Raw genomic sequence first — 22,922 nt, 5'->3', positions numbered from 1 at the left:
GGCGACCACTGAGCAAGGCAGTTTCCACAATCCTCTTGCTCCACATTATGTGCATCCGACTATGAGACGAGGACAATGGCACAAAATATGGAGGAAGGAACTGATGCAGCGTCGATAAAACCTGTTTCATCGTTACGATCGCACTTCGAAGGGCTGAAGGCCAATCAAGCCCCGCCCGATGACCGTGGAAGCATACCTCTGTCTCCGCAAGTTTTGAAGCCCGTTGACGGACCGAGTCCACCTCCAATATTGCGAGCGTCGTTTGACCTACCCCGACCGAAATCGCCATGGGAAGGAGGGGGAAATACAAGGCAGGGAGGACCACATACTCCGGTCAAAGGAACCGAATCGCCTCCCAAACCAGGTCACAAACGACCCATGTCGATGCTTCTTCAATCCTCTCCCCAGCTCACTCCTTCCGTCAAAGTCGACTCGCCTAGATCACCGCCGCGGACATTCTTCGAACGGAGTTCTTCAAGATCACCCGAGCGTGTCGACAATACACCTTTCGCCAAAGTCCGCGAACTCATCTCGCAACATTCGAGCAGAGAATCAACTCGACCTCCTACCCCTGGAGCCCCCAGCGGAGACCGTTCAGCGACCTTGAAAACGGTCGAGGATGCAAACGGGACGGGAGAAGCGCAAGAAGCAAAATCACCGGGAAGACCACCTCCAGTCAATCGCGCCGATAAACCGAAAATACCGGCCAAGCCATCCACCATGGCCATCCCCGTCACAAGCAGCGCCTTAAACACAGAGGTTCGCAGACCCTCTTCCGAGGCCCGGGTTTCGCCCTTCAGCACCCCTCCGAGCAGCGTTGAAAATTCCCCATCTCGAAGCCCTGAATCGATAGCTCCGTTACCGGCCGTGAGATCGGTTGAACCTCTCCCATTGACGAGCAACGTTATCGCACAGCCTCACGCTGTTCCACCACCGGACCAAACTTCTGCTCGACCCAAAGACGCTCGACTTTGGGGATTCTCGCACAAGACGTCTGCGCCCGAGAGAAAAGACCCCAGAATGTTGGGCTTTACTGCCCCAGAGCCTCGACCACCTAGTCGCGGATCCGATTTACCCACGCGAGCGAATACGGTCTCCGAGAAGCCCACCAGAGATCCCCGTGAACTGGGCTTTTCAAGTGCAAAACCATCATCACCACGTCATGTCTCGGAAACAATTCGACATGCACCTTCACCTCCCCCCCCACCAGTTCAACCGCCTCGCACCCATCCCCTTCGTGACGCTCGTCAGCATGGTTTCTCCGGTCATCAATCCCCGGACATCGAAATGACTGAGGAAGAGCCACATCCTAAGCTCCCCCCCAGACGAAACATCGAACCTCCGCCACGTCCCTCCAATGAATCGAAGAATACGACAAGATCGGGACCCCCGCCGGCTCATGCTGGCGCCCCTGCCCCGGACCGGTCCAAGAAACCAGTCCCGAATCAACAGGCATCTCGCGCTCCCACAATGCCAATGGACACGCGATTTCCTCCGCCGCCCAAACGTGCCAGTTTTGATGAAGGTGAGCCTCTGCCGACGACCACGCCCAAGGCGCAGACATTTGGCGGAGATTTTCCCAAGCGTCCGGCGGCAAGAGCATACGCCAACGACTCAGACGAAGCAGAGGAAGCCGCGGAAGAACTGTCGACCGCTAAATCGGAGTATCCAGACTCGACGCACACCAACAGGCGACCTCCATTTTGCAAGGGCGGTCTGTGGGAGATACCCACCAAGTCTGACTCGAGAATCGCTAAAGTCTGTGGTCAATATCTGTGTACAGCTGGCTATGTCACTCGAGTATTTGACATGACTTCGGGCGAGCAAATCATGAGCATCAACCACGGCGAAACCGTCAAGGTGACCGCCGTGGCCTTCAAACCGGCGGCGGAGCTGACGAAGGAAGGTACCAGACTATGGCTGGGTACGAATACCGGAGATATCATGGAAGTAGATGTGGCCACACATACCATCTTGACGACCAACTCCTCACACAATCGTCGAGAAATTGTTCGCATACTAAGAAACCGAAAAGATCTATGGACCCTCGATGACGATGGCAAGCTCTTTGTGTGGAAGGCTGATGAGACAGGTGTCCCGAATTTGAAATACAGCCATGTATCTCTGAAGGTCCAAAGGGGCCATTCCTTTTCGATGGCCATTGACGGAAACCTGTGGCTTGCTACGGGCAAAGAAGTCCGAATATACAAGCCCGGAAACGAGAATTCGTTTTCGGCCTTGACAAAGCCACTGTCTCAACACGGGAATGGGGATGTGACTTGTGGTGCCTATGCCAATGAAGGTGGAGGGAGGGCCTATTTTGGCCACATCGATGGAAGGGTGAGCATCTACTCCACCAAAGACTTTTCCACCATTGGAAATATCAAAGCGAGTGACTACAAGATCAACGGCCTGTCTTTTGTCGGAGACAAATTATGGGCGGCATTCAAGACGGGAATGGTGTATATCTACGATACTTCTACCACTCCCTGGAAGGTCAAAAAGGATTGGCGAGCTCACAATGGACCGGCTACCGGAGTTTTACTTGACCCAAGTAGTGTCTGGACACTCCAACGGTTACAAGTCGTGACCATTGGCCACGACAATTGTGTGCGGCTATGGGATGCTGCCCTTGAAGACGATTGGATCGAGACTGAAATGCAGGAACGCGACGTCGAATATTGCAAATTTCGAGAAGTACGGGCCGCCGTTGTGACATGGAATGTGGGCGCATCAAACCCCTATGACTTACGAGGCGACTTCATTGCCGACGCCATTCATCCCGACGATCCTCCCGAAATTCTCGTGTTTGGCTTCCAAGAAGTGGTGGACCTAGAAGATCGCGCCGTAACTGCGAAAAGCATCCTGGGTTTCGGCAAGAAGAAAGATACGGTGAAAACCGAACAACATCAAAGTCGAGTCTATCGTGAATGGCGAGACTACCTCAGCAAAATCATCAGCCGTTATACCAGTGCACGCTATGCTTACTCAGAACTCCAGACGTCCAGCCTGATCGGCTTATTTCAGTGTGTGTTCATCAGACAGGAAGAACGACCGCATGTCCGCAATTTGCAAGCCGCCAGTGTGAAGCTTGGCTTGAAGGGTCACTATGGCAATAAAGGCGCGCTCGTCACCCGCTTCGTCTTGGATGACAGCTCGGTCTGCTTCATCAATTGTCACCTCGCGGCCGGTCAGACGCAGACCTCACATCGAAACAACGATGTAGCAAGTATACTCGAAGCTGAGGCCTTGGACCCCGAGCCGGACCCAGATGTCCGCAGCTCTCTGTACGTAGGAGGCGGCGACGGCACACAAATCCTTGATCACGAAATTTGCGTCCTGAACGGCGACCTGAATTACCGCATTGACGCCATTCCACGCGATACAGTCGTCAACATGATCAAGCGCAACGAACTCGCGAAACTTCTGGAACGAGACCAAATCATGGTCTCACGCCGTCGCGTCTCCGGCTTCCGACTCTCCCCTTTCATCGAGCTACCCATCACTTTCGCTCCGACGTACAAATACGACGTGGGCACCGACAACTACGACACCTCAGAAAAGAAACGGTCGCCAGCTTGGTGCGATCGGCTGCTCTACCGGGGCCCAGGCCGCGTGAAACAAATCGAATATCGCCGCCACGAAGTGCGCACCAGTGACCACCGCCCAGTGAGCGGTGTATTCAAGCTCCGTGTCAAAACCATCGACGCGCGGAAGAGAGCCAAGGTCAAAGAAGACTGTTTCCAGCGATTTAGCGAAGTTAGAAAGCATATGGCGGAGCGCGCAAGTGTGGAGTACCTGGTCACGACTTTGGGTGTGGGTGATCAGGAGGCGAAGAGGTTGATTGCGGCCAAGTGATCGAGACATACACCCCCCCATATCGAGCACAGACTGGCAGGGCCCAGTGTTTACTGTGCGCTCGTCAGAGATATACGAGACAGATAGGACAATTAATGAAAACTGAAAGAAAAACGCCTCGATGTTCTGGTTCAAAATCTCTTATTCATGGCTTTGGCAGGCCCCAAAACTCTTCTACATGAAAAAGGGGGGACGAGCTTCCTTTGGTGGAATTGAAAATGAAATGATATAGATTTGGACTTGGGTGTTATAAGGCAATGCAGATTGATTCTGCTAAATCATGCAAAGTCTTAAAAAAGGAAATTCACGTAAATTTATGGGGGATGGGGAATCTCTGGACCCATGTTCGTTCTTCTTGGCCAACCTCTCACATTTCAACCATTTGTTGTGTCGTTTTCATCCATCCACAAAACTCGTCATCGTCATCAAGGCCACTGGACCTCCCGCTTAGAAATCGCCACCATCGAAGTCGCCACCACCGGCACCATCTTCGTAGCCTTCCTGGTACGCGTCTTGATCGCCGTCGTTGATGGCGTCAGCCAGAAGGGCACCACCAAGCAGACCACCTCCGAGACCCAAGGCGGCGGCGCCACCAGCACCAAGACCGCCAGACTTTCGCGGTGGCGCTCCATATCCGCCGCCGTAACCCCCCGGGGGATAACCGCCATAGCCTTGAGGTGGGTAGCCACCGTAGCCTTGGGGGGGATAGCCTTGGGGTGGATAACCTGGTTGATATCCAGCCGGAGGAGGAGGGTAGCCGGCACCGGGTCGGGCATGTTGGGGGTACGGCGAACTGCTGCTGGATTTGCCTAGGAGCTTACTGAACAAGCCCTTGGATTTGCCAGAGCTCTCGGGTCTCGGAGGCAGCGGATTTGATGGAGAGGGCGCGCCTGGATATCCGCCTTGAATACCAGGAGGATTTGGACCTCCATGGTTGCCGGAATTGTAGTAGTCATCGCTTGCGCCGCGGGAATTTGAGGGGTGGTCTTCCTCATTTTGCAAACGCCTGGCCATCTCCTCGTCGGTTTCATTTTCATGCTTGTAGGGGTTATTTGATTCTAAAGGCCTCTTTGCGTCTGACACATGAGGATCATTTGGTCCGGAGGAGTATGATGGAGGGGGTGCGCCAGGAGGGGCATCTTCGTCTGGACGAGGGGCAGGTCCTGTAGGCTTCTCCCAGGTGGACTGTTTGGTATGGAGATTTACATAGAACCTGGATAATGAGGTGTTAGTCGGGTGATGATTAGAGTTTGGATAAACATTGCCTACCATTCTTTGTACTGCTCGTTGAAGACAGCCTTCCAGCCTTCCGGGACTTTCGGAGGTGGCGGGCCTGCAGGCGGAGCGTATTCGGACATCGATTGTTGGTGTTTCTGAGATGGAAACGAGATGAACGCGCAACAGACACGAAGACAGAAATGAGAAGATCGAAGTTGTTGATGGGAATGCGACGAACCGCACTGCATTTAATGCATGAGAAGGAGGGGTCACCCGACATTTCTAGTGGCGGAGAAGTCACAGAGTTCGAGGCTTGGAGCTTGCAGTTGACGGTTAGAGAAACGTCATCCAATTTCCCCTGAAGGCGCGGGAAAATGTGGCGCAGCTCATCTTGTTCTTGCTCTTTGATTCTGAAATCTCGAAAGCCCCTGGTTCCCTTCTGACAAAGAGGGAATCATTCACCGACGCCCACCAGCTCCAATCGCTACCTTGACAAATCCTGCTTCTGCGGCAATAAAACACTCACTCAGACCATTGGGCTCGGTTAGGAGATGGGCAGACCATGAACATATGCTGGCAAGTATATTAATGGAACCCAGACGGCAGATGCAGGCCCTCGTCTTCCAATTGGCTATTCGGTGGAACGTCTGAATTCTATGATACTTCTCCTCTGCATGCCTTTCTCCCCAACACAGAATTCTCACGCACGATACGAGTATCGTATTCGTCAATACTCATATTGGGGTGACGTAGCTGCGATCAAGGTGGCTCTTCAATCCATTGCCAGTGAAGAAGCGAGGCGAATGCAAGGACACCCGGCACATCACATCAGTTAAAGTCAGTCCTCCTATATTAGCCAGTTCGAAGTCTAGTTCGAAGTCTTGTTCATCACATCACTGGCATGCCCTGAAAAAATATTTTGCAACGTAAAAGGACCACAGAACACAATATCGATAATGCAAGACAAAAATTACCAAAAACCTTTCCAACAAACTCACTCGATATAGGAACTGTGGAAAGTGAAGCCCGGGGTCGCAGGGTTTTCGGAGGGTTGTCGTTAGCCCGGTTCGCAGGATTTGCCTTGTTAAACGGTCTCGAGTTCGAATCGAGGTCTTGACGCCTTCAATCCCGATGTTAGTTTGGCCCGAATCCATTACTGAGGTTCTTGGTGCTGTGCCAAATTCTGCGGAATCAAAATTTTATTGGTGGATTTCCGGCATGTTCTTGAAGTGAAGAGGCGGTACTGCCGACATGGAGGCAGAATTGAAGACGTATGATATTGTTTCTTTTGGATTGTATGCAGTGCACGGGCTCTTTTCTTCGAGACTCAGTTAATTGAGAGCGTTGGGGGAACATCAATACTCAGAATTTATCATCATTGCGGCCATCACGCCGACAAGGCTGACGAGATATACAAAGGGCTTCAGATATCAGCGAACCATCTTGGGATGACACTCCGCCTGCCTGAATATTGCTGGCGGCCAGGTACAATACTGAAGCATTGCAGAGTGAGGTCCCATCAAGTTACGGGCGGTTTCAATAGATTGGAGCTTCTTGGAGAAACGACAATAACCAAAAAATTTGAAGCTGATCAGCAGATACAGGTTGGTAATCGATGTTCAGTTTGCTTAATCAAGCAGTGCAAGGGATACTCCTGCGTTATGAAACCCGAAGCCCGAACATCGAGACCGGATGCGGCCGCTTGTGCTCAAGGATTCTTCTCCTTTAATTGAAGACTGGATTTGCAGGGAAGACAAGATATCAACCGACGGCATACATGATCACTTATTCGTGAGCATGGAGGATCCACAATTGCCATTCCTTCCGTCCTACAACCCTGTCATCATATCCGGGACCCCAGAACTGGGCTGGCCTGTTCAGGTTTTCTCGATATACAACCGAACCAATCTCGGTCATACGGAGATATGATTTTTTTTAATTCCCAGCCACTCCCCGTTCCAGGCAATCCACGCGAAATCTTGACAGCCAAACATAAATGGGACCAAAGAGCTCACGAAGACCATGCTGACTCAGAAGCTTGTCACTACGCAGGGCCCTTTTCGTTCGTCGACCGCTCTCGAAAAGGATCTTGCTCGCCTAATCATCACACAGCGAACCCAGGTTTTGTTGTCTCGGAAAGGAGCTATCGAAAGGGGACGGTCGTCTGTGGACCCTTCCTTCGGTTGGGAAGTGGCTATCGGGGGAATCTTAGTCTGAGGTGGCATGAAGTCGGGAGCAGGGACATCTGAAAGAGTAAAATGGTTAGAAAAGGGAGTTCGGGAGAGAATGGCAACATAATTCCAGGTTTTGATCCTTCCGAGGAGTGTTGGTGCATGGGATACCTGGGTAATACGTGAGATATATCACGCACCTATGGCATCGCTAGTGAGGGATGGTCGTCATTTTCTCGGCTGTGCTTATTCAGTTTTGGATTTTTGAATTTTTCATTCGTGTTTTTGGATGTCACACTGGTGCATCAGGATCATGGGCTCTCGAGATGTAACTTAACCTGCAGAAAGGGGAAGTCGCAAGATCGGGCTGGCGGAACAGGGAATGATTGAAATGACACCATGCACACCGGATGCAATATTGGCTTGAACAAGCTATTATTCTTCGTAGCATTAGCTCGTTTCAATATGTCTATTTTATGTGCATCATCAGAATCGTCCGGTACCGAGACAATTACTGGGCTTTGCCGTAAGGTAATGGCAGTAGAAATAAAACCAAAGAGAACTCAAGAGAGCGGCATCGTGCCCTCCGTGTTCTGGAGCGCGCGGTCCATAATCTCCAACCCCTGATCAAGCTGCTCCTTGGTGACAACGATGGGGGGGGCAATCCTGAAAACCCCGCCGAAGCTAGAGTGACTGCTAAGATTCGCCCACAGACCTAACTCGTACATTTTCGTCGCGATGTTGCGAGCTAGTTCGAGAGCTGGCGCTTTGGTGTTGCGATCACTCACGATTTCAACGCCAGCCATCAATCCTCGACCGCGCACGTCGCCAATGCAGCCATACCGGTTCTTGAGTTTCTGCAGGCCGGCGTGAAGATGCAGACCCATGACGCGGGAATGCCCGACCAGGTTGTCGCGCTGGACGATTTCGAGAACTTTGTCGCCCACCGCGGCGGGCAAAGGGTCGTTGACGTGCGTGGTGTAGAAGCAATAGTCGCGCTCTGCGCAGACTCGCTCGATTTCGTTGCTCATGACCACGGCGCTGAGCGGGAGACCGTTGCCGAGCGTCTTGCTCAGGGTCAGGATATCCGGGACAACGTCCTCGTGGTTGATGGCGAAGAGATCCCCACAACGTCCCACACCGGTCTGGGCCTCGTCGACAATGAGGAGCATGCCGCGCTTTTCGCAGTGTTTCTTCAGGGCCTTTAGGTAGCCTGGTGGAAGGACGTGCATGCCCGCCGAGGACTGGACGCACTCCACAATACAGGCGGCCAGAGATCCACAGGAAGCTCGGTCGATCAGGTCCCACCCGTAGTTGAGTTCCGTCTCCCAGTCATATGAGCCGTCAGGTTTGCGGAATATGGAGCGATACGCGTTTGGCGGTGGTAGCATGTGCATGCCGGGCATCAAGGGTCCTTGGCCTTTGCGACCATAGTGGTACTGCGTCCCCAATGCTTGAGCCGTAACACCATGCCAGCTTGCACCCAGTCCGACGATTTCGAATTTGCCGGTGTAAACCTTGGCCATCTTGATGGCGGCCTCATTCGACTCTCCCCCCGTGGAGAGGAAGAATGCTTTGTCAAGACCCTGGGGAAGGGCAGACGTCAAGCGTTGGGCGAGGCTGATGACGGGGGGTGATAGCATGCCTGAAAACAGATGGTCCAGGTTGGCAGCATGGTCTTGGATTGCCTTCACGATCTCGGGGTGGCCGTGACCGATGAGACAGGACATTTGGCCCGAGGTCCAGTCAAGAACCTTGTGGCCATGGGCAGTGTAGACATACAGTCCCTTGCTACCAGTCATAATATCAGGCTCAAATTTGGTGCCATAGTTAGCCAGACAGGCAGTCGCCGCCGCCTGTAGTTCTTCTTGCTTCACGTTGTTGTAGAGATTAGGGGGGTTATCATTGGATTTGGCCGCGATAGAAGTGTGGGAGGTGATACCATCTTCCATCATTGGCGCCATGGTCGTCCTCTCTGTGTGAGCCCTCCGCCAGCTGAGCGTGACTTTGTCAGCACGAGGGTAATCGTTGTCTGCGATGAAGTGAAATGACACCCTCGTTCCTCGTATTTGGAAGTCTCAGAGATATACAACGAGGAGACGCGACCCACCGACGGGAAAGTTGACTTGTTTTTGGCTCTAGGAGAAGTCCCTTCTACGTCTTAATGGGGACACGGCGTCGGAAAGGCTGAGCCGTGATTGGACTCGACTCCCTTCTCTATCGCGAAACTCCACTTTTGATTTGGGTCCTCGTGCAGGCGGGAGAAGCCCTTAGCGAGTTGACTGGAGCATTTCGATCAAATCTCAGGTCGCTTAAACAGTGGACAAAATGCATTGGGCTCTATGACAGAGTTGCATCGGCCACGAGAAACACCAACGGGGCGGGGGCAAATTTGCGTTCGGAACATACGAGATATTGCATGACTTGATACCAGGAAGCCGGGAAGCCTCACATGAGAGGTTATATGAGGGAGGCCAAAGCTCCTCTGTCGAAGGGCGAGTACACTTTGTAACGCTAGCATGAAACACGATATTGCGTTGGGAAAGAAAAAAGCCCCGCGATCAATGCCAAGCCGCCATGACCCTAATCAAGCCTAGCGTCAGCCGCTTGTCACGTGGACTACGGAGTACACCTGAACATGCACGTGAGTCAGCACGTGAGCGACCTCGTGCTGCTACGGCCCGTGCGTCTGCCTCCGACCTGACCTCAATTCTTCGCTCTCCTTCGCCCGAATTGGCAACCTTGCCCCCTGAGGGGATCAAGAAGGAAGAGCAGCCTGAAAACATGAAGACCGCACGTCCCTACCGATCACACAAGTACCCAGCTTGTGCCCGCTGCCACAAACGGCGTTCCCGATGCACCATTGAGGTTCCCGGACAGGCCTGCTTACTCTGTCGCATGCATGGCGTCCCATGCTCTTCTGCGACCGCCAAAAAGGACGACCGTGTTACTCCCAGAGTTGGCTTCGTCCACCGATCTCTCATCGCCGATGAAAAGTCTCTTGAGGGCTTTTCGCATATTGTCGGCCCGGTCATTGCCCGCGACACTCAGATCCTCGATCAGTACCTGCCTCAAACCAATGGCTCTTCTGGTCATGTTCCCATTCAGCCGAGCACCGGACGACGAGAGTCGCAAAAACCCATCTATCATGTGGCGATTCCACCCCGGAGGCCCAGTCCCACCGAATGCAATTGTTCTCGAAATCAACCGGCCGAATTGCTCGACCAGGTCGAGCCATTTATCGATAAACTGATAGCCCATTATTACGAACATTTCGCGCCGTGCTATCCTGTCACCGAGGAAAATGGTGTCCTATCCCGGCTCAAGGAAAGAGGCACATTGCCTCAAACATTTCTGGTCAATTTAGTGGCGTATTCGCTCTTCTACTGGGATCCCTCGCCGGCCTTGGCGGCTCATGCCAGGCCGGATCAAGATTTTGCCTGGCAAACCGCCGTAGCAGCAAACATGGCCGATATGCAGAAAGGAGATTTGGCCACTATCGTGTCCATATGCATCGATGTCGCTGGACGACCATCACGATGTCTCATCAGTAATGTCGCCAACGTCGCGCGCACAGTGGCCTTGTCTCACGCCATTGGCTTAAACCATGATTGCAGTGAATGGAAGATAGGGGACCAGGAGAAAAGATCGCGCTGGAAGGCCTGGTGGGGGGTCGTAATACAGGATCGGTGGTTCAATTTTGCCCAAGGCACTCCTCCATACATCTCCAAAGGCCATTATGACGTTCCACTTCCTACCGTGGATCTCTTGACCAGAGGCAGAGCGGGCTCGGCCAAACATACTCGTGCAGCCGAAGTCTACATCCACTTATGTCGTCTCACAGAGATCGTCGGGGATGTCCTGCCTCTCATCTACCACATCCGCTCAGGGAATGACAGCATTGCTGCCGAGCAGACTTCGAGATCCGAGATTGAGCTCAACCGGTGGATGGAAAGTCGTCCTACGTGGCTGAATCTGAACGATTTCCTCAACCGACCGCCCGTCCCCGGTTTGGTCAACCTGCAGCTATCCTATCTTTCTGTCCGAATGTTGCTTCGCCGAATCGCGTGGCACGAAATCAGTCAACGAGAAAGCGATCCTGCATCCTCGTGGTTGTTAGGTTGCCAAGCGGCTGCGGAAGATATTGTTCGTTTCGTCGCCTCGTTACACAAGTCGGACCTGACGGGATTCTGGTTGCCTTACAATGCGCATCATTTCACATCGGCGGTCACGCTCCTCCTCCGCTGTGCTTTGCAAACCAGCTACTCAAACGTCCGAACACAGTGCATGGCAAGCGCCCGGACACTGGTTGACTGCTTAAGGAAATTTCATGAGGAGCATCAATGGGATCTTGCAGAGACGGCCTTGACGCAAAGCGAGACAGTGTTGAAACGTATCGAAGATTCGATACCTAGAACGCCAATGGCCCGGACCCCAAATGAATTGACTGACACAATGCGACACGACCAAATGGATTATGTAGACGAAAATACGCTTGGAGAAACGCTGCCCGAAGAAGCATTTATCATACAGCAAGGGCATGGATCGATTGAGGAGTTGTTCCCAGAGGTCTTTTCGGATTTTACAGACACTGCCTTGTTTACGACTCAATCTTACGATCACGACTGAAACCGTTCCGACGTTGGTCAGCAATGGAAAACGCTCGCCTTCTCAAAGCTTCATCGATGTTTGAGGCTTACAGATCAGGAGCTCCTCACCTATGGAGTCCCATTCCTCACATCTAGTCGGCCATGAATATACAGAGGTAGAGTGCAACCGCCTAGCTTCATTAACGTCGAGCACAAGTTAGCGGTGCAAATAAGATGGGCCCTTCGCCCTTTTTGTCGTCAGATTTCATGCCTTGGAAGAAGAATCTCGTATCCAGATATCAGAAAGGGGATTCACCATTTTTGGGGGCGAGCCTATTAAATGGATCTATTGGAGTGACGGTAAAGGGCCGGAGCTCTCCAGCCCAGCTGGTTCATCTCGAACCCAATTTCATCTCGGTGGATCGATCAAAGTCGAACACTTCTACTTCTGTCGATTATCCATTTGTCTTCATTTCCATCGTTTTGCTTTCATTCCCGGCTTCCCCTCAATGCACATCTACAGCCTTTAGGGACCTATATCAAGAAATAACGTGAAGAACTCCTCAACTAAAATGAGCCTCGCAATCTCTTCCTCGTAAACACCATTGCACACGTCATCTCCATCCGTATATTCATCCGCATAACAATCGCCTATGAAAGTGTAATACCTGGAGGGGAAATGGATACAAGTATGGAATGGGCTGTCGTACAGAGCGAGTCGATGTACGTGAACGATGTTACTAATAACCACTAACCTCAGGTATTAGTTGAGCCAATCGCAATATGCCATCTCCAGACCAATCTTGACGCTCCGAGGAAGTTGGATAGGGCTTTGAGGGGTGGGTGGTTCGGAACCCATTGGAGACCGCAAAGTTCCAATTGGTTCCATCTCATCGTATACTCCCGTTGGTAGCAGAGAGCGCATCGTATTGGAGGCGGCGCAGATTCCAGGCCTCTCGTAACGCTATCATGAGGTTCTGTGCTGGTCAGGCGTGCTTCTGCTCCAGAATAGTGAGAAAGTCTAGGATGGCGGTTTGCTCACCAGGCCCGTAAAAGTATTCGCCACACAATGAAACCCCTATCGCAGCTGTGACCATGCCCGCTTGAGACTTTTGATCCGTAAGGGCCAGCCCACAGATTCTGATTGCTGACCAGCGTAATTGTGACTCGAGCGCATGGATGGATGAGCCAGCGCCGAGGCCTATGCGTTGCAAATGAGGGTCATATGCTGCCAGCAACATCCGAGACAGCTCAAAATGCTGCAGTCCCAGCACCTGGCAGCCATTCATGTGCCACTCTTCGGGAAGAGCCTCCCCCTGGAGGGATCGGCCTCCTGATAGTACAGCGGCTTGAAGCACGCTGGTGGGATTAAATCCCACCGATCTTAAACGACCTTGAGCTTCTTCCAGCGTGTAGAACGGTCGTCCCGGCTCCCGTCCCTCACCGCGCCGCCACCAGCATCCTCCCCACTAAAGCAAAACTTGCAGATATCCGGACAGAAAGGAAAGCGGAACGGCCGTCGATATAGCATGACTGACCAGATTTCCTGACGAAGTGCTATTAAGAGTGCTGAATGTCCGAGCGACTTGTTGTTTACTGCGTATATGTTGGCGTCCCGAGGAGGCCCACAAATTGTCTTCAAAGAAAAGAGTGATTCGTCCTTGTGCTGGGATTCCATCACGCCTCGAAGCACGCTAAGATAAGTTTCGGGGTCCCGGCCGGTCAACTGTGCTATTGACTCTATTAGATTTCCCATATCTATGTGGACATGCATATAGAATGAAAGTCCTTTTGATGCTCGATCATGACGTGGAGATATGTGTGGGAGAAGGGGTCGAGAGAAACTTACTGTCAACCTGTTCATGATATCGAAGTATGGTCGCGGCAATAGGAGCATCTTGATTGATAGTCTGGTTAGGATCATTTAAGACATCCATCAAATATTGAATGCAAATATTGTGGTAGCGGATGGCTGGGTTTTCGTCGAGTTCCGGCAGCGGAATTCCTTCAAACTCCACAGGTTTATGTGAATTTTTATGCTGTCAGCAACGGGTCAAGTGTCGTGCGGAGGCTGTCAATAGCGCGTACAGAAAGACTGGACAGAACATGGCGCGATGTGGTACCACAAGGGTAAAATGGTGGTCTCGGTCAGTAGTTTCGAACTGTGCTAAGATTAGCAAACTAACCATTGGCTAAGTAGACAGGGAGCCCCCCAAACGGAGTAGAAGGTGAGGTGGTGGGAAGAAAAGGGACAATGTAGGAAGGCAGAAAATCGTTGAAGGATTGTCTTCCCGCGTGTGCCAGATTGGTAATGAAATGCCTAATCAGACATCCTTCTTGAAGATTCGTGTATGATTGAAGAGTTTCTTTCTCCGGGAGACCATGCAAGGCATCAGGCGAGGTGTAATATGGAGAGGGAAGTGTACAAGATGGGTAATGTGCGTCTTGGAGTGAGCTTGAAACGGAATTTTGGCAATGGTAGAGGGTTGGGCTCCTGTTCTCGGTTTGAGGGCCCGTCTGAGAGATCTGCTCGGAATATCATGATGATAAAGCCACGCAAGTGGTTTTTTTGGGGGGGGGCCAATGAAAGACATCCATATATCTACTGTTCAGATAAGAGTTAGAATATGTTTGATTTCTGAATGCTCTCTCATCGAGTGTATACTATTGTGGTGGCTGTTTCCATCACCGTCATACTGTGATCGTGCTCAGATGAGTTTCGTTAACAGACGTCTGAAATGTGGGAAGCAGGTGAGGAAAAGGAAGTCATATGGATAGTCTTCATTTTCCACAATGTCACCAAAGACACATCTCAGGGGACCTAGCACTAGCGTCGTGCCTCCCACTGGACATTTACCTCAACAAAGAGCTTTTGGAGAGGAGTAGTGTGATTTTGGAGTTACTAATGTTTACGGGAGAAAACAAATGTCATTGGTCATATTTTGGGGAAAAACGGAAAGAAAGTGCTAAACTTACTCAGAAGAGGATGATTTTCTCCTCCAAATCTTCATGGGCATTTCTCCAACCAAGATGTTGAACGCCTCGTGGCGTTCTAACCTCCACGCGGAATCGGGTAACGCAAACTCGTCCCGATGGACCAGTGACGCCAACATGACCTTTTGCTCGAGGTGGGATAGGTTACGGCCGATATAGCCTCGAGCACCCGTGGAGAACGGGATAAAATACGGCTCCATCTTCCGCTGTTCCTCGGGGTCCAACCACCGCGTGGGCTAGAATTGCTCGGGGGTCGAGAAGTAATCGAGGATACGATGGGCTCCATATATGGTCATACAGACGGTCGTGTTGCCTAGAATCCATTGGCCGAGGATCTCTACGCCATCGGGGGGAGTGCATCGAGGCAGCGCGGCGGAGGTTGGAGGGATCAACCTTAGTGCTTCGTCGATACAGGCTTGAAGGAAAGGCAGGTCTTTAATTTTGTCGTACGGGGCGACAATCTCATCTTCGTCTAAGACGCCGTCAACTTCAAACCGTAGCGTGTGAAGGTGATGGGGGGTGTCGGATCAGCAACTCCATCATGTTGGTGATTGCAATTGCGGTCGTCTCGGCGCTTGCAGTGATGATTGCACCCGCCTCGGTGACAATCTCGCTCTTGTCGTGCATCAGAGACGAGAAGAAGTCGTCCAGCTTTTCACCAGCCTGATATCGCCGAAGCCGGGCTCAACTTGATGATACACGATGTCACCCCATGGCGCTGCCTTTGGAGAGCCGGGCGAGAAATGGATAATGATTATATAACCAAACAAAAGTCGCCTGGGCCCGTGCTGTCTGATTCTGAGTCTGGCGATAGTGAGCTCGATGTGCGTTGCCGTTCCATTTTTCCGCCGTCACTTCATCCGTTCCCTGCTCAATTAACCCCAGATTGGCCGAGAGGGAAATCTTGTTAATGGCTTCAATTGTGATGAGATTGATGTATTTGTTGAAGTCGAGGGTGAGATCAATGGGATTGGGGTCGTCATTAGAGTCCGCAGGAGGCGCTGTACGGTAGCTGTCAAATACCTTCAGCAACCTTGCCGTGAGATCGTCCACTTTATACTCCCAGTCCTCGAGGTTTTTAATAGGGAAAGAGGAAGAGTTCTCGACCTGGATACTTACGCCGCCTCTGTTCTGATCTTTTGAATAAAGTTTGCACTCTTGCATTCTAGGAGCAGAGACGACCCACAAAACGGCAGGAGGAGACGAGATCAGTAGTGATATCGAGTGCTTCAGCGAGCAGTGGCGTGTACCCGTGCTTAATGTTGTCGGGGGACGACTCAGGTATCTTAGGGAGGCCTCTCCGGGAGGCGATAAAGAAGACGCCTCCTGATCTCGTTTACTGCCTGGACTCAGATTGGCTAGAATGCTGCTATTGTCGTCGTCAGATTGGCCTATATAGATCCGGCCAACAAGGGTGCTGAAGTGCAGCATAAACAGCGTCTTTTCGCTCCACAGACAAGCCGTCTTTCGTCGTCTTTCAGTCGCCTTTCTGTTGTGTCAATTGTGCGTCCTACTCTATCATCTGTTAGCCAATCATGTCTCAGAATTCACCCTTCGAAAGCCTCCAATCCTTTTCTTCCGTCATGCCTGTCACGCCTAGTCCGGCCACTCCTCCACTATTCTGTCGCCTACACCTCTTTACCAAGCTTAAGAGCCGAATTAAAGAAGTTCGGCGACAAAGAATGGTTCCTGATTGGTCACGCCGCCAGTCTGAGAGCTCTCGCATCTGGCAGCATGGCTGCGAGGCGGGAGACAAGGAGGCGTCTTCTGACACTTCTGCCCTGTGCTCTGTCTTCAAGTATCGGAATCAGTTTGTCTCGATGGCAAGATAATTTGCCTCTATTTCTGCAAGTCCCTCAACGAGATTTTACTGGAAACAAAAGAGGGCCGAGGCTGCAAAGGGAAGATCAACTTGGCTGCTTCAATTTGGACGGGAATAGGCAGAGTTCATTACCCAGATAACTGCCGAATTTGAATATATCCTCTTCTAGACCAATCAGGGTGATATAACTCGGCATGTCCACAAATATTTGAGTAGCATTCCCATGGATTGAATATTTAGCCATGGGCTCAAACAAAACCGCCGTGAAAGAAACCGTTGAAAACCGAATGCGTGTGGTAACTGATCGTCCAAAGTTGATCTGATCTTTGTTGACAACACCGCATCGCCTCAGCCATGATTGCCGAGAAAGGATAAGACGAAATTTCCGAGTTAATTGCTGTGTTCCAGCATCTGTATCGATCTTTCTTCGCCGAGCTCGCGGTCCATTTGTCTTTATATCTGGACCTGGCTCGACCCAGAAGGTCCGATACGATGATTTCCTTTTCCATCGTCCTCGGGACCACTCACATCATGACCGTATGCCACTCTCTCCACCTGATCAAACAACTTCATGACAGATGGGTTGAAGAATGGCAAAATGGCGCTACAGACCATGCCTGCCATGTTGGATGCAGGATCAATCCAATAGTACAAGTTCCCCAGACCGCACCATGCACCGCTCCCTTTCTTGCGCCCGTAAGGTAAGTCCTCATGATTCAGCAATAAACCACAGGACCAGCCACGAGAACTTATAGGGAGGGAGGGAAAAAAAGAGCCTTCGGAGGACAAGAGAGGAATGCTCGTACCGATTTCTCCAAGAAGGGATTTGTCAATGTTCGAAGGGAGGTGGTCGGTGAAGAGGTATTCTTTGATGGTGGCAGGTTTGAGAATGGAATTGTGAGTCTCAGGACTGGTTCCCTCATTAAGGATGGTGGCGAGCAGTTTCGCATAGTCGTTCATCGTCGAGTAAATGTACGCGCCCCCTCCCCAAATGTCGACGGTTTCCGAGTTCTTCGCATCGGGGTCCGCATTTAATTTGTCGTCGATGTTGAAATGAGTGAGCAACCTCTCTTTCCCCTCGGTCAGGTAGGCGCTAGTCGCATTCATACCCAGAAGTCTAAGAATCATTTGGTCAATGTATTCTGGCAAAAGGATCCCCGAAACGTTTTGTACCACGAAACCGAGCCAGTCAGTGTTTATCCCGTAGATGTACTTCGTCCCTGGGTCGGCAAGCAGAGGAGTTTCAAAATCTTCCCAGACACCAGTGGTGTGATATGATGCTGGAGCCCGACCGGTGGACATGCGAAATTGCAGTGTCGGAACATCAAAGATATCATAGGAGAAGCCGGCCGTATGTGTCAAGAGTTGAAGAATGGTCGGCTTTGACTTTGGCGTGCGGAGAATAGGCTGTGGCTGGTCACCCGTCGTGAAAGACTCGAGGACTTGGACTCGGGATATTCGAGGTACGAATTTTTCGACGGGGTCCGCAAGAGAGAGTTTGCCTTGCTCCATCAACTGAAGGGCCGCAATACTGGTCAAGAGTTTCGTGCATGAGTGCATCTGCATAGTAGTGTCGGCGTCGAAAGAAGCAGCGTTGGTGTCAGCAAGATTGTTGGTCCCAAATGTTTCTTTGAGCAAAAAGTTGCCCTTGGAATCAACGACCATGGCCCCAATACCGGGCACCCTTTTCTCTTTCACGGCGGCCTCGAACAGAGGATTGAGTTTGGCCTCCATGGTTTGGTTTCGATCCTTATTGTCGGTGTGAGCTAGTATGAGGATGAATGCGGTGGGAAAAAAAAAAAAAAGAAAACCTTTCCGCAAAAGGACTGGTATACCTTGAGGGGAATCTAGCTTGTGAGAGAAATGAGGAGAACCGAGGAGCAAAGAAAGCCGGGGCAAAAATAAGGCGTGACACAGCAGATTGTGAGAGTGGTCGTTATGATTCTTTATGTGAACTCAGAGCTGAATAGTAATGTAGAAGAGGTCTCGGGATAAAGACTTTAGTAGCCTGGGGATCGAGGGAGCCGAGGGAGATCAAGGCACCCGGATATTCAAGCTGATGTTGGTATGAATCGTTTCAAAAGAGATCCAGCTTCGCAATCAGCCTCACGGATAAGGTCAATCATGTAGCAGTTTCGTCTTAGCGTCTGTTTTTGGGTGCAATGAATGTTTGGGGCATTGTAAGCGCTGAATATGCGGGATGTTGATCTTGGTGAAGCTTTCCGACGCATATAGCAAGCCATGATATGCCCCTAACAACCGAAGGGAACGCCTAATTGGTAAGTGCTTATTTGCTCATGGGTCAGGCATCTCCCATTAGAGAGAAACAACTCTCATCGTACGCTCTAATCCAATCGGATGTAAGAACGAGGTTCCGACCCAAATGTAAGGCTTCACAAGCTGAGAAAGCGACATCGATCCTGAGTCAGCTTCTCGGTCCGAACGTTCTCGCTGTCAGCATGGGAAGACAAGTCAACTTGCATCGATGACCAATCCTAGTTGTCCAAATCGGTGCTATCGCTTTCTTTCCCGAATACTTTCTGAACCTCGCCCGCTTCCCGTACTCCTGGTGCTACCAGCCAAGAAGCCAGCGAGATCAAAGCTCTCAGCCGGGTTACCGCCACCGCCTCCTCCTTGCACTGCACGGGTGAGTCCACCCATGGGACTCTTCTTTTGCATCTCTTCATACTCCGCTCGCATCTCGGGGTCCATGTTCTCCATCAACTTGGGCATTCCAAAAGTAAAAGCGAGAGCAAATAACCCCATCAGGATCATCGGATTCTTGAGCAAACTCAGAGGATTGAAACCCTGGCGTTGCTCATAGAAGTTCTTCTTTGACAAGATTTTGGCAGACATGTCTAGGTGCTCGGTGGGGGCTGCAATCAGAGCAACTCCTCGATCCGCCCATTGTGTTCCGCGATATGTTTCCCAAGCTCCTGTGATGACGGCGCCCTTGGGGTCGGAAGATGGGGCAATGTCGATGCGGTAGGGAGCGAATACGTAGTCGCGGCTGTAGATATCGAGGAGATGTGATCCGGTGGTCGGGATGTCAGGGAATTCAAAGTAATTGCCCTTGCGTAGAATGGCTCGGATGGGTTCCCTAGAACCGGACGTCAGGGTGGCATGAGTGGAAGCTGGGAGAATATTCGGGTTGGGAAGTAAATTGGAGGCCGGGATCTGAATTCGGAGGGAGGCAGCCAGAATTGGAACCAAGAGTTGAAAAAGAGCCATGATTCTCAGCATCGTGATAGCCATCTTTCCACAAAATTGATATCAAGAGATGTGGGCAAGATGATTTTCCGGTTGCTTTGTTCAGAAAAACGTTGGAACGCGGAACGCAGCCAAGGGCTGACCATCACCGTCGCTGCTTTAAAAATTGTCCAGCACTCGTTAAAGCAGCCAGTTATACACGAGCCAAAGAGCGAGAATAAGGGTGAATTTCCTCCATCCTATTAAGGTGGTTCTTCAGATAAGCTCTACATGCTGCAAAATCACCTTGGGATCTCCCTCTCCATAGCTCTCTGAGTATCTTACCCGATAACTCCGTGTCCAGTCCTCTATTTCATCATTCGAACCTGATCGAGCAGTCTCATACTGATCCCGATCTTTCAAGGCGGCCATGCAATCAACAAGAAGCCTTGAAACATCCACTTGACGGAAAATTCGGCCGCTGAAGCTTGTCCAGGTATAAAGAACCATTCCGCCAGTAATAATTGCTGCCACCAACAAAGACGCTAACCCAATCCACAAGATCAGTGGCACATAGGTCATCCGATAATGCAAGACATCTTCCACCGTGGTTACATTGTAGAAAAAGTCAGGTTGACTGCGTGAGGAATTCGTGGCAGCAACTTCGTAGGCTATTCTTTCCGCTTCACCACTGGCATAGAGAAAATTGAGGGCCAGCGTTTTGTAATCAGGCGAGTCAGTCCCGGTCGAGTCGGTGGCGGCTTCCGTCGCGGATCCGGCCAGTGCTGGTCCCAGTCCAGGAATGGTCACATCGGGAGCATTGTAGTTGAGACTGAGTTGCAATTGCTGGAGTCGCAAAGACTGGACCTGAGACTTCTTGTCTATCCACTGGGATGAGTTTACCGACCACGAACCGTCTGGAGCTCTAGACAAATGTAGCGAGCCGTTCTGTTGATGGATCCAGCAATAGATACCCCAGACAGACATGATTTGTTTGGTCCCGTTGAAGCCGAAGGCCGTCATGTTCACAGCGAGCGGGGTAATCGTCCCGTACGGAGAGTCATAGCGGTCATCACTGAGATTGAAGCTTGTCAGATATCCCAGATATGCGGCCGATCCAGTAAAGTTGAACGCCATAAATGGATATACATTATTGTAGGCATCTTGAAGTGTCCCAATATCTCCGGGATACATGCCTGTCATAAGATCGTTCTGGCCCCGTGTCATGCTCATCGTGACCGTCCTCACGCCCGTTTGGGACACACTGAATATATCAGGACGCCAGTTGGAGCATTCGACCGACCATCGCCGGCCAGGAACATCTTGAAGCTCGAGGACAGACTGAGGGAGAGAGTTCAATGAGGCGGCGGTGGCATTCACCATAACATAAGTTTGGTTGTCCAGTTTGGATCTAGCATTTTGCAGACTGACCCCGGTCATCATTCCAGTAAACTCGTTCGCAAAGGTTGCTTGTTGTTGTACGCTGTAGTCGTACGTGCCCGAGAAAGTGGATGAAGCAAAGGGAGTGGACGCCGCGATCACGCTGTCGCTCAACAATCTGAGAGGTGGACTTTGACCTGCCGCCGTCTCGGTGAAAGCCTCGTATGCAATGACATTTCCCAGGGCCGACTTCGCAAGGCCTGAGAAAAATACCAGGAATCCAAGACACATCAGTCTTCTCGTTCTCGCAGATAAGAAAACCCTCAGTTTGAGGATGTCATAGGATCCACCGGTGGTGCTGCTCGCTTCCACCAGCGACGCCAGCGGCACACCATCTTTTCGGGCCCGAAATTCGTTCACCGCCGCAACACGTGCACAAGAGAACCAGATATAGTTGAAAGCCGCCAGGATTAGCGGTGCAATAAAGGCACTGCTGAAGAAGTCAATGGCTTTGGCCTCCGCTTGAGTCAAACGGCCACCGATCGCGGCGCCGTGAATCGATGACCATCCGCGAGCGGTGTATTTATCCGCATTTAATCCAAGCCAGATCACAAGGGCGATTATGGGTATGGCGACGGTGAGTGCTGCTGCTAAATAGTAGAGCAGGGCCTCTTTTGAAAGCCGTGCTTGTCTCTCCCCTTGTTGGTTGTACGTGTTCTCCGTGGCAGTTCCAATCAACGGCTGAAATTTTCCATCTGCGGCTCTCTGAGATAAAGGCACTGAAGAATCATCGTCAGGATGAAATCCAAATCCCGGGCTCGACATCTGATATGCAATTCAAACAGTCAGAATGTCGATGTACTTCTGTCACGCTGTCAGTTGCCGTTGAGTGGTAACCAGATGGACCGAATCTTGCTCCCCCCCAGTTGTTGGCATTTAGACGTATTTAAAATGAGGCGCGTCACCAGAATAACTATGTTTCACATCAGCTTTAGCCTGAAGGGGCCAAAACATTCAAGTTCTTGATCCACGATAGCTCTTCATCAACACCGTATATCTTACTCTTCTTCATTTGTTTGAGCCTGTCTGGAGGATGCCTTGAGCGACAATGCCGTTCCGATGCAGAGGATTTTGTCTGCATTCATTGCAACCAAGAGGAGAGGCAATGATCTTTTTTTTAGTGTGCAGGACTGAGGCCAGTGTTATGTTTTCGACCCATAGAAATTGAGTTTCAGGCCTGAAATGGCTGATTGGCGGGCCCTATATCCTTGTTTCTTTGGGTAGGATCATAACCAAGTTTTTTTGAACCATCACAGGCGCAGGCCCGGTGCTAGTGGAGGCGTATGAATTGCACCTCAAGAAGCTGGCCGTATGCATCTTATGATATAATATTCAACTCGGTGAAAGAGTGATATGCATCCTGACGCGTGATGTATATACCAGGCCTCGGGAGACTTTTCGTGTCCCCACTCAGCATATCTTTCTCATATTTATGAACACTGAGATGTATTATTTCTTTTTTCCCCGTTCATCATTTTTCAACATGATCAGTGAGACAATCAAAATGAGCCTCTGAACGGATGAATTACTTACCTTCTCGTCGCTTGAGCCGACTTCGTCATGTCAGGACCGAGTTTGGCTGTGCAATGTCCCGATGTTGGCCGTTCCCGTGACCTTACCCATGATCGACTCTCATGGTAA

The 22,922-nt window shown here is 51.1% G+C and overlaps 8 protein-coding genes across 8 annotated transcripts; 2 read left to right on the top strand and 6 right to left on the bottom strand.

The window, feature by feature from the left end:
• Positions 1-75: 75 nt before the first annotated feature.
• On the top strand, positions 76-3,858 carry Z518_00110 (uncharacterized protein; the record flags this gene model as incomplete). The annotated part of the gene is made up of 1 exon (XM_013420714.1): positions 76-3,858. One exon carries the CDS (start codon positions 76-78, stop codon positions 3,856-3,858), a length of 3,783 nt encoding a protein of 1,260 aa, XP_013276168.1.
• Positions 3,859-4,305: 447 nt separating this feature from the next.
• Positions 4,306-5,216, bottom strand: Z518_00109 (uncharacterized protein; the record flags this gene model as incomplete). Its single annotated transcript, XM_013420713.1, has 2 exons — positions 4,306-5,071; positions 5,128-5,216. 2 exons carry the CDS (start codon positions 5,214-5,216, stop codon positions 4,306-4,308), a joined length of 855 nt encoding a protein of 284 aa, XP_013276167.1.
• Positions 5,217-7,810: 2,594 nt separating this feature from the next.
• On the bottom strand, positions 7,811-9,211 carry Z518_00108 (uncharacterized protein; the record flags this gene model as incomplete). The annotated part of the gene is made up of 1 exon (XM_013420712.1): positions 7,811-9,211. One exon carries the CDS (start codon positions 9,209-9,211, stop codon positions 7,811-7,813), a length of 1,401 nt encoding a protein of 466 aa, XP_013276166.1.
• A 613-nt stretch (positions 9,212-9,824) lies between these two features.
• Positions 9,825-11,876, top strand: Z518_00107 (uncharacterized protein; the record flags this gene model as incomplete). The annotated part of the gene is made up of 1 exon (XM_013420711.1): positions 9,825-11,876. One exon carries the CDS (start codon positions 9,825-9,827, stop codon positions 11,874-11,876), a length of 2,052 nt encoding a protein of 683 aa, XP_013276165.1.
• A 3,443-nt stretch (positions 11,877-15,319) lies between these two features.
• Positions 15,320-15,994, bottom strand: Z518_00106 (uncharacterized protein; the record flags this gene model as incomplete). Its single annotated transcript, XM_013420710.1, has 2 exons — positions 15,320-15,493; positions 15,599-15,994. 2 exons carry the CDS (start codon positions 15,992-15,994, stop codon positions 15,320-15,322), a joined length of 570 nt encoding a protein of 189 aa, XP_013276164.1.
• A 1,111-nt stretch (positions 15,995-17,105) lies between these two features.
• On the bottom strand, positions 17,106-18,386 carry Z518_00105 (uncharacterized protein; the record flags this gene model as incomplete). Its single annotated transcript, XM_013420709.1, has 1 exon — positions 17,106-18,386. The coding sequence occupies one exon, from the start codon at positions 18,384-18,386 to the stop codon at positions 17,106-17,108; it is 1,281 nt and encodes a 426-aa protein (XP_013276163.1).
• Positions 18,387-19,166: 780 nt separating this feature from the next.
• Z518_00104 (uncharacterized protein) lies at positions 19,167-19,907 on the bottom strand (the record flags this gene model as incomplete). The annotated part of the gene is made up of 1 exon (XM_013420708.1): positions 19,167-19,907. One exon carries the CDS (start codon positions 19,905-19,907, stop codon positions 19,167-19,169), a length of 741 nt encoding a protein of 246 aa, XP_013276162.1.
• Positions 19,908-20,117: 210 nt separating this feature from the next.
• Positions 20,118-22,046, bottom strand: Z518_00103 (uncharacterized protein; the record flags this gene model as incomplete). Its single annotated transcript, XM_013420707.1, has 1 exon — positions 20,118-22,046. The coding sequence occupies one exon, from the start codon at positions 22,044-22,046 to the stop codon at positions 20,118-20,120; it is 1,929 nt and encodes a 642-aa protein (XP_013276161.1).
• Between the last annotated feature and the right edge of the window lie 876 nt (positions 22,047-22,922).

This window comes from Rhinocladiella mackenziei (genome assembly GCF_000835555.1).
Source record: "Rhinocladiella mackenziei CBS 650.93 unplaced genomic scaffold supercont1.1, whole genome shotgun sequence".
NCBI lineage: Eukaryota > Fungi > Ascomycota > Eurotiomycetes > Chaetothyriales > Herpotrichiellaceae > Rhinocladiella > Rhinocladiella mackenziei.
The sequence above is the reverse complement of the archived record's forward strand: the minus strand, read 5'-3'. Positions and strand labels throughout refer to the sequence as shown.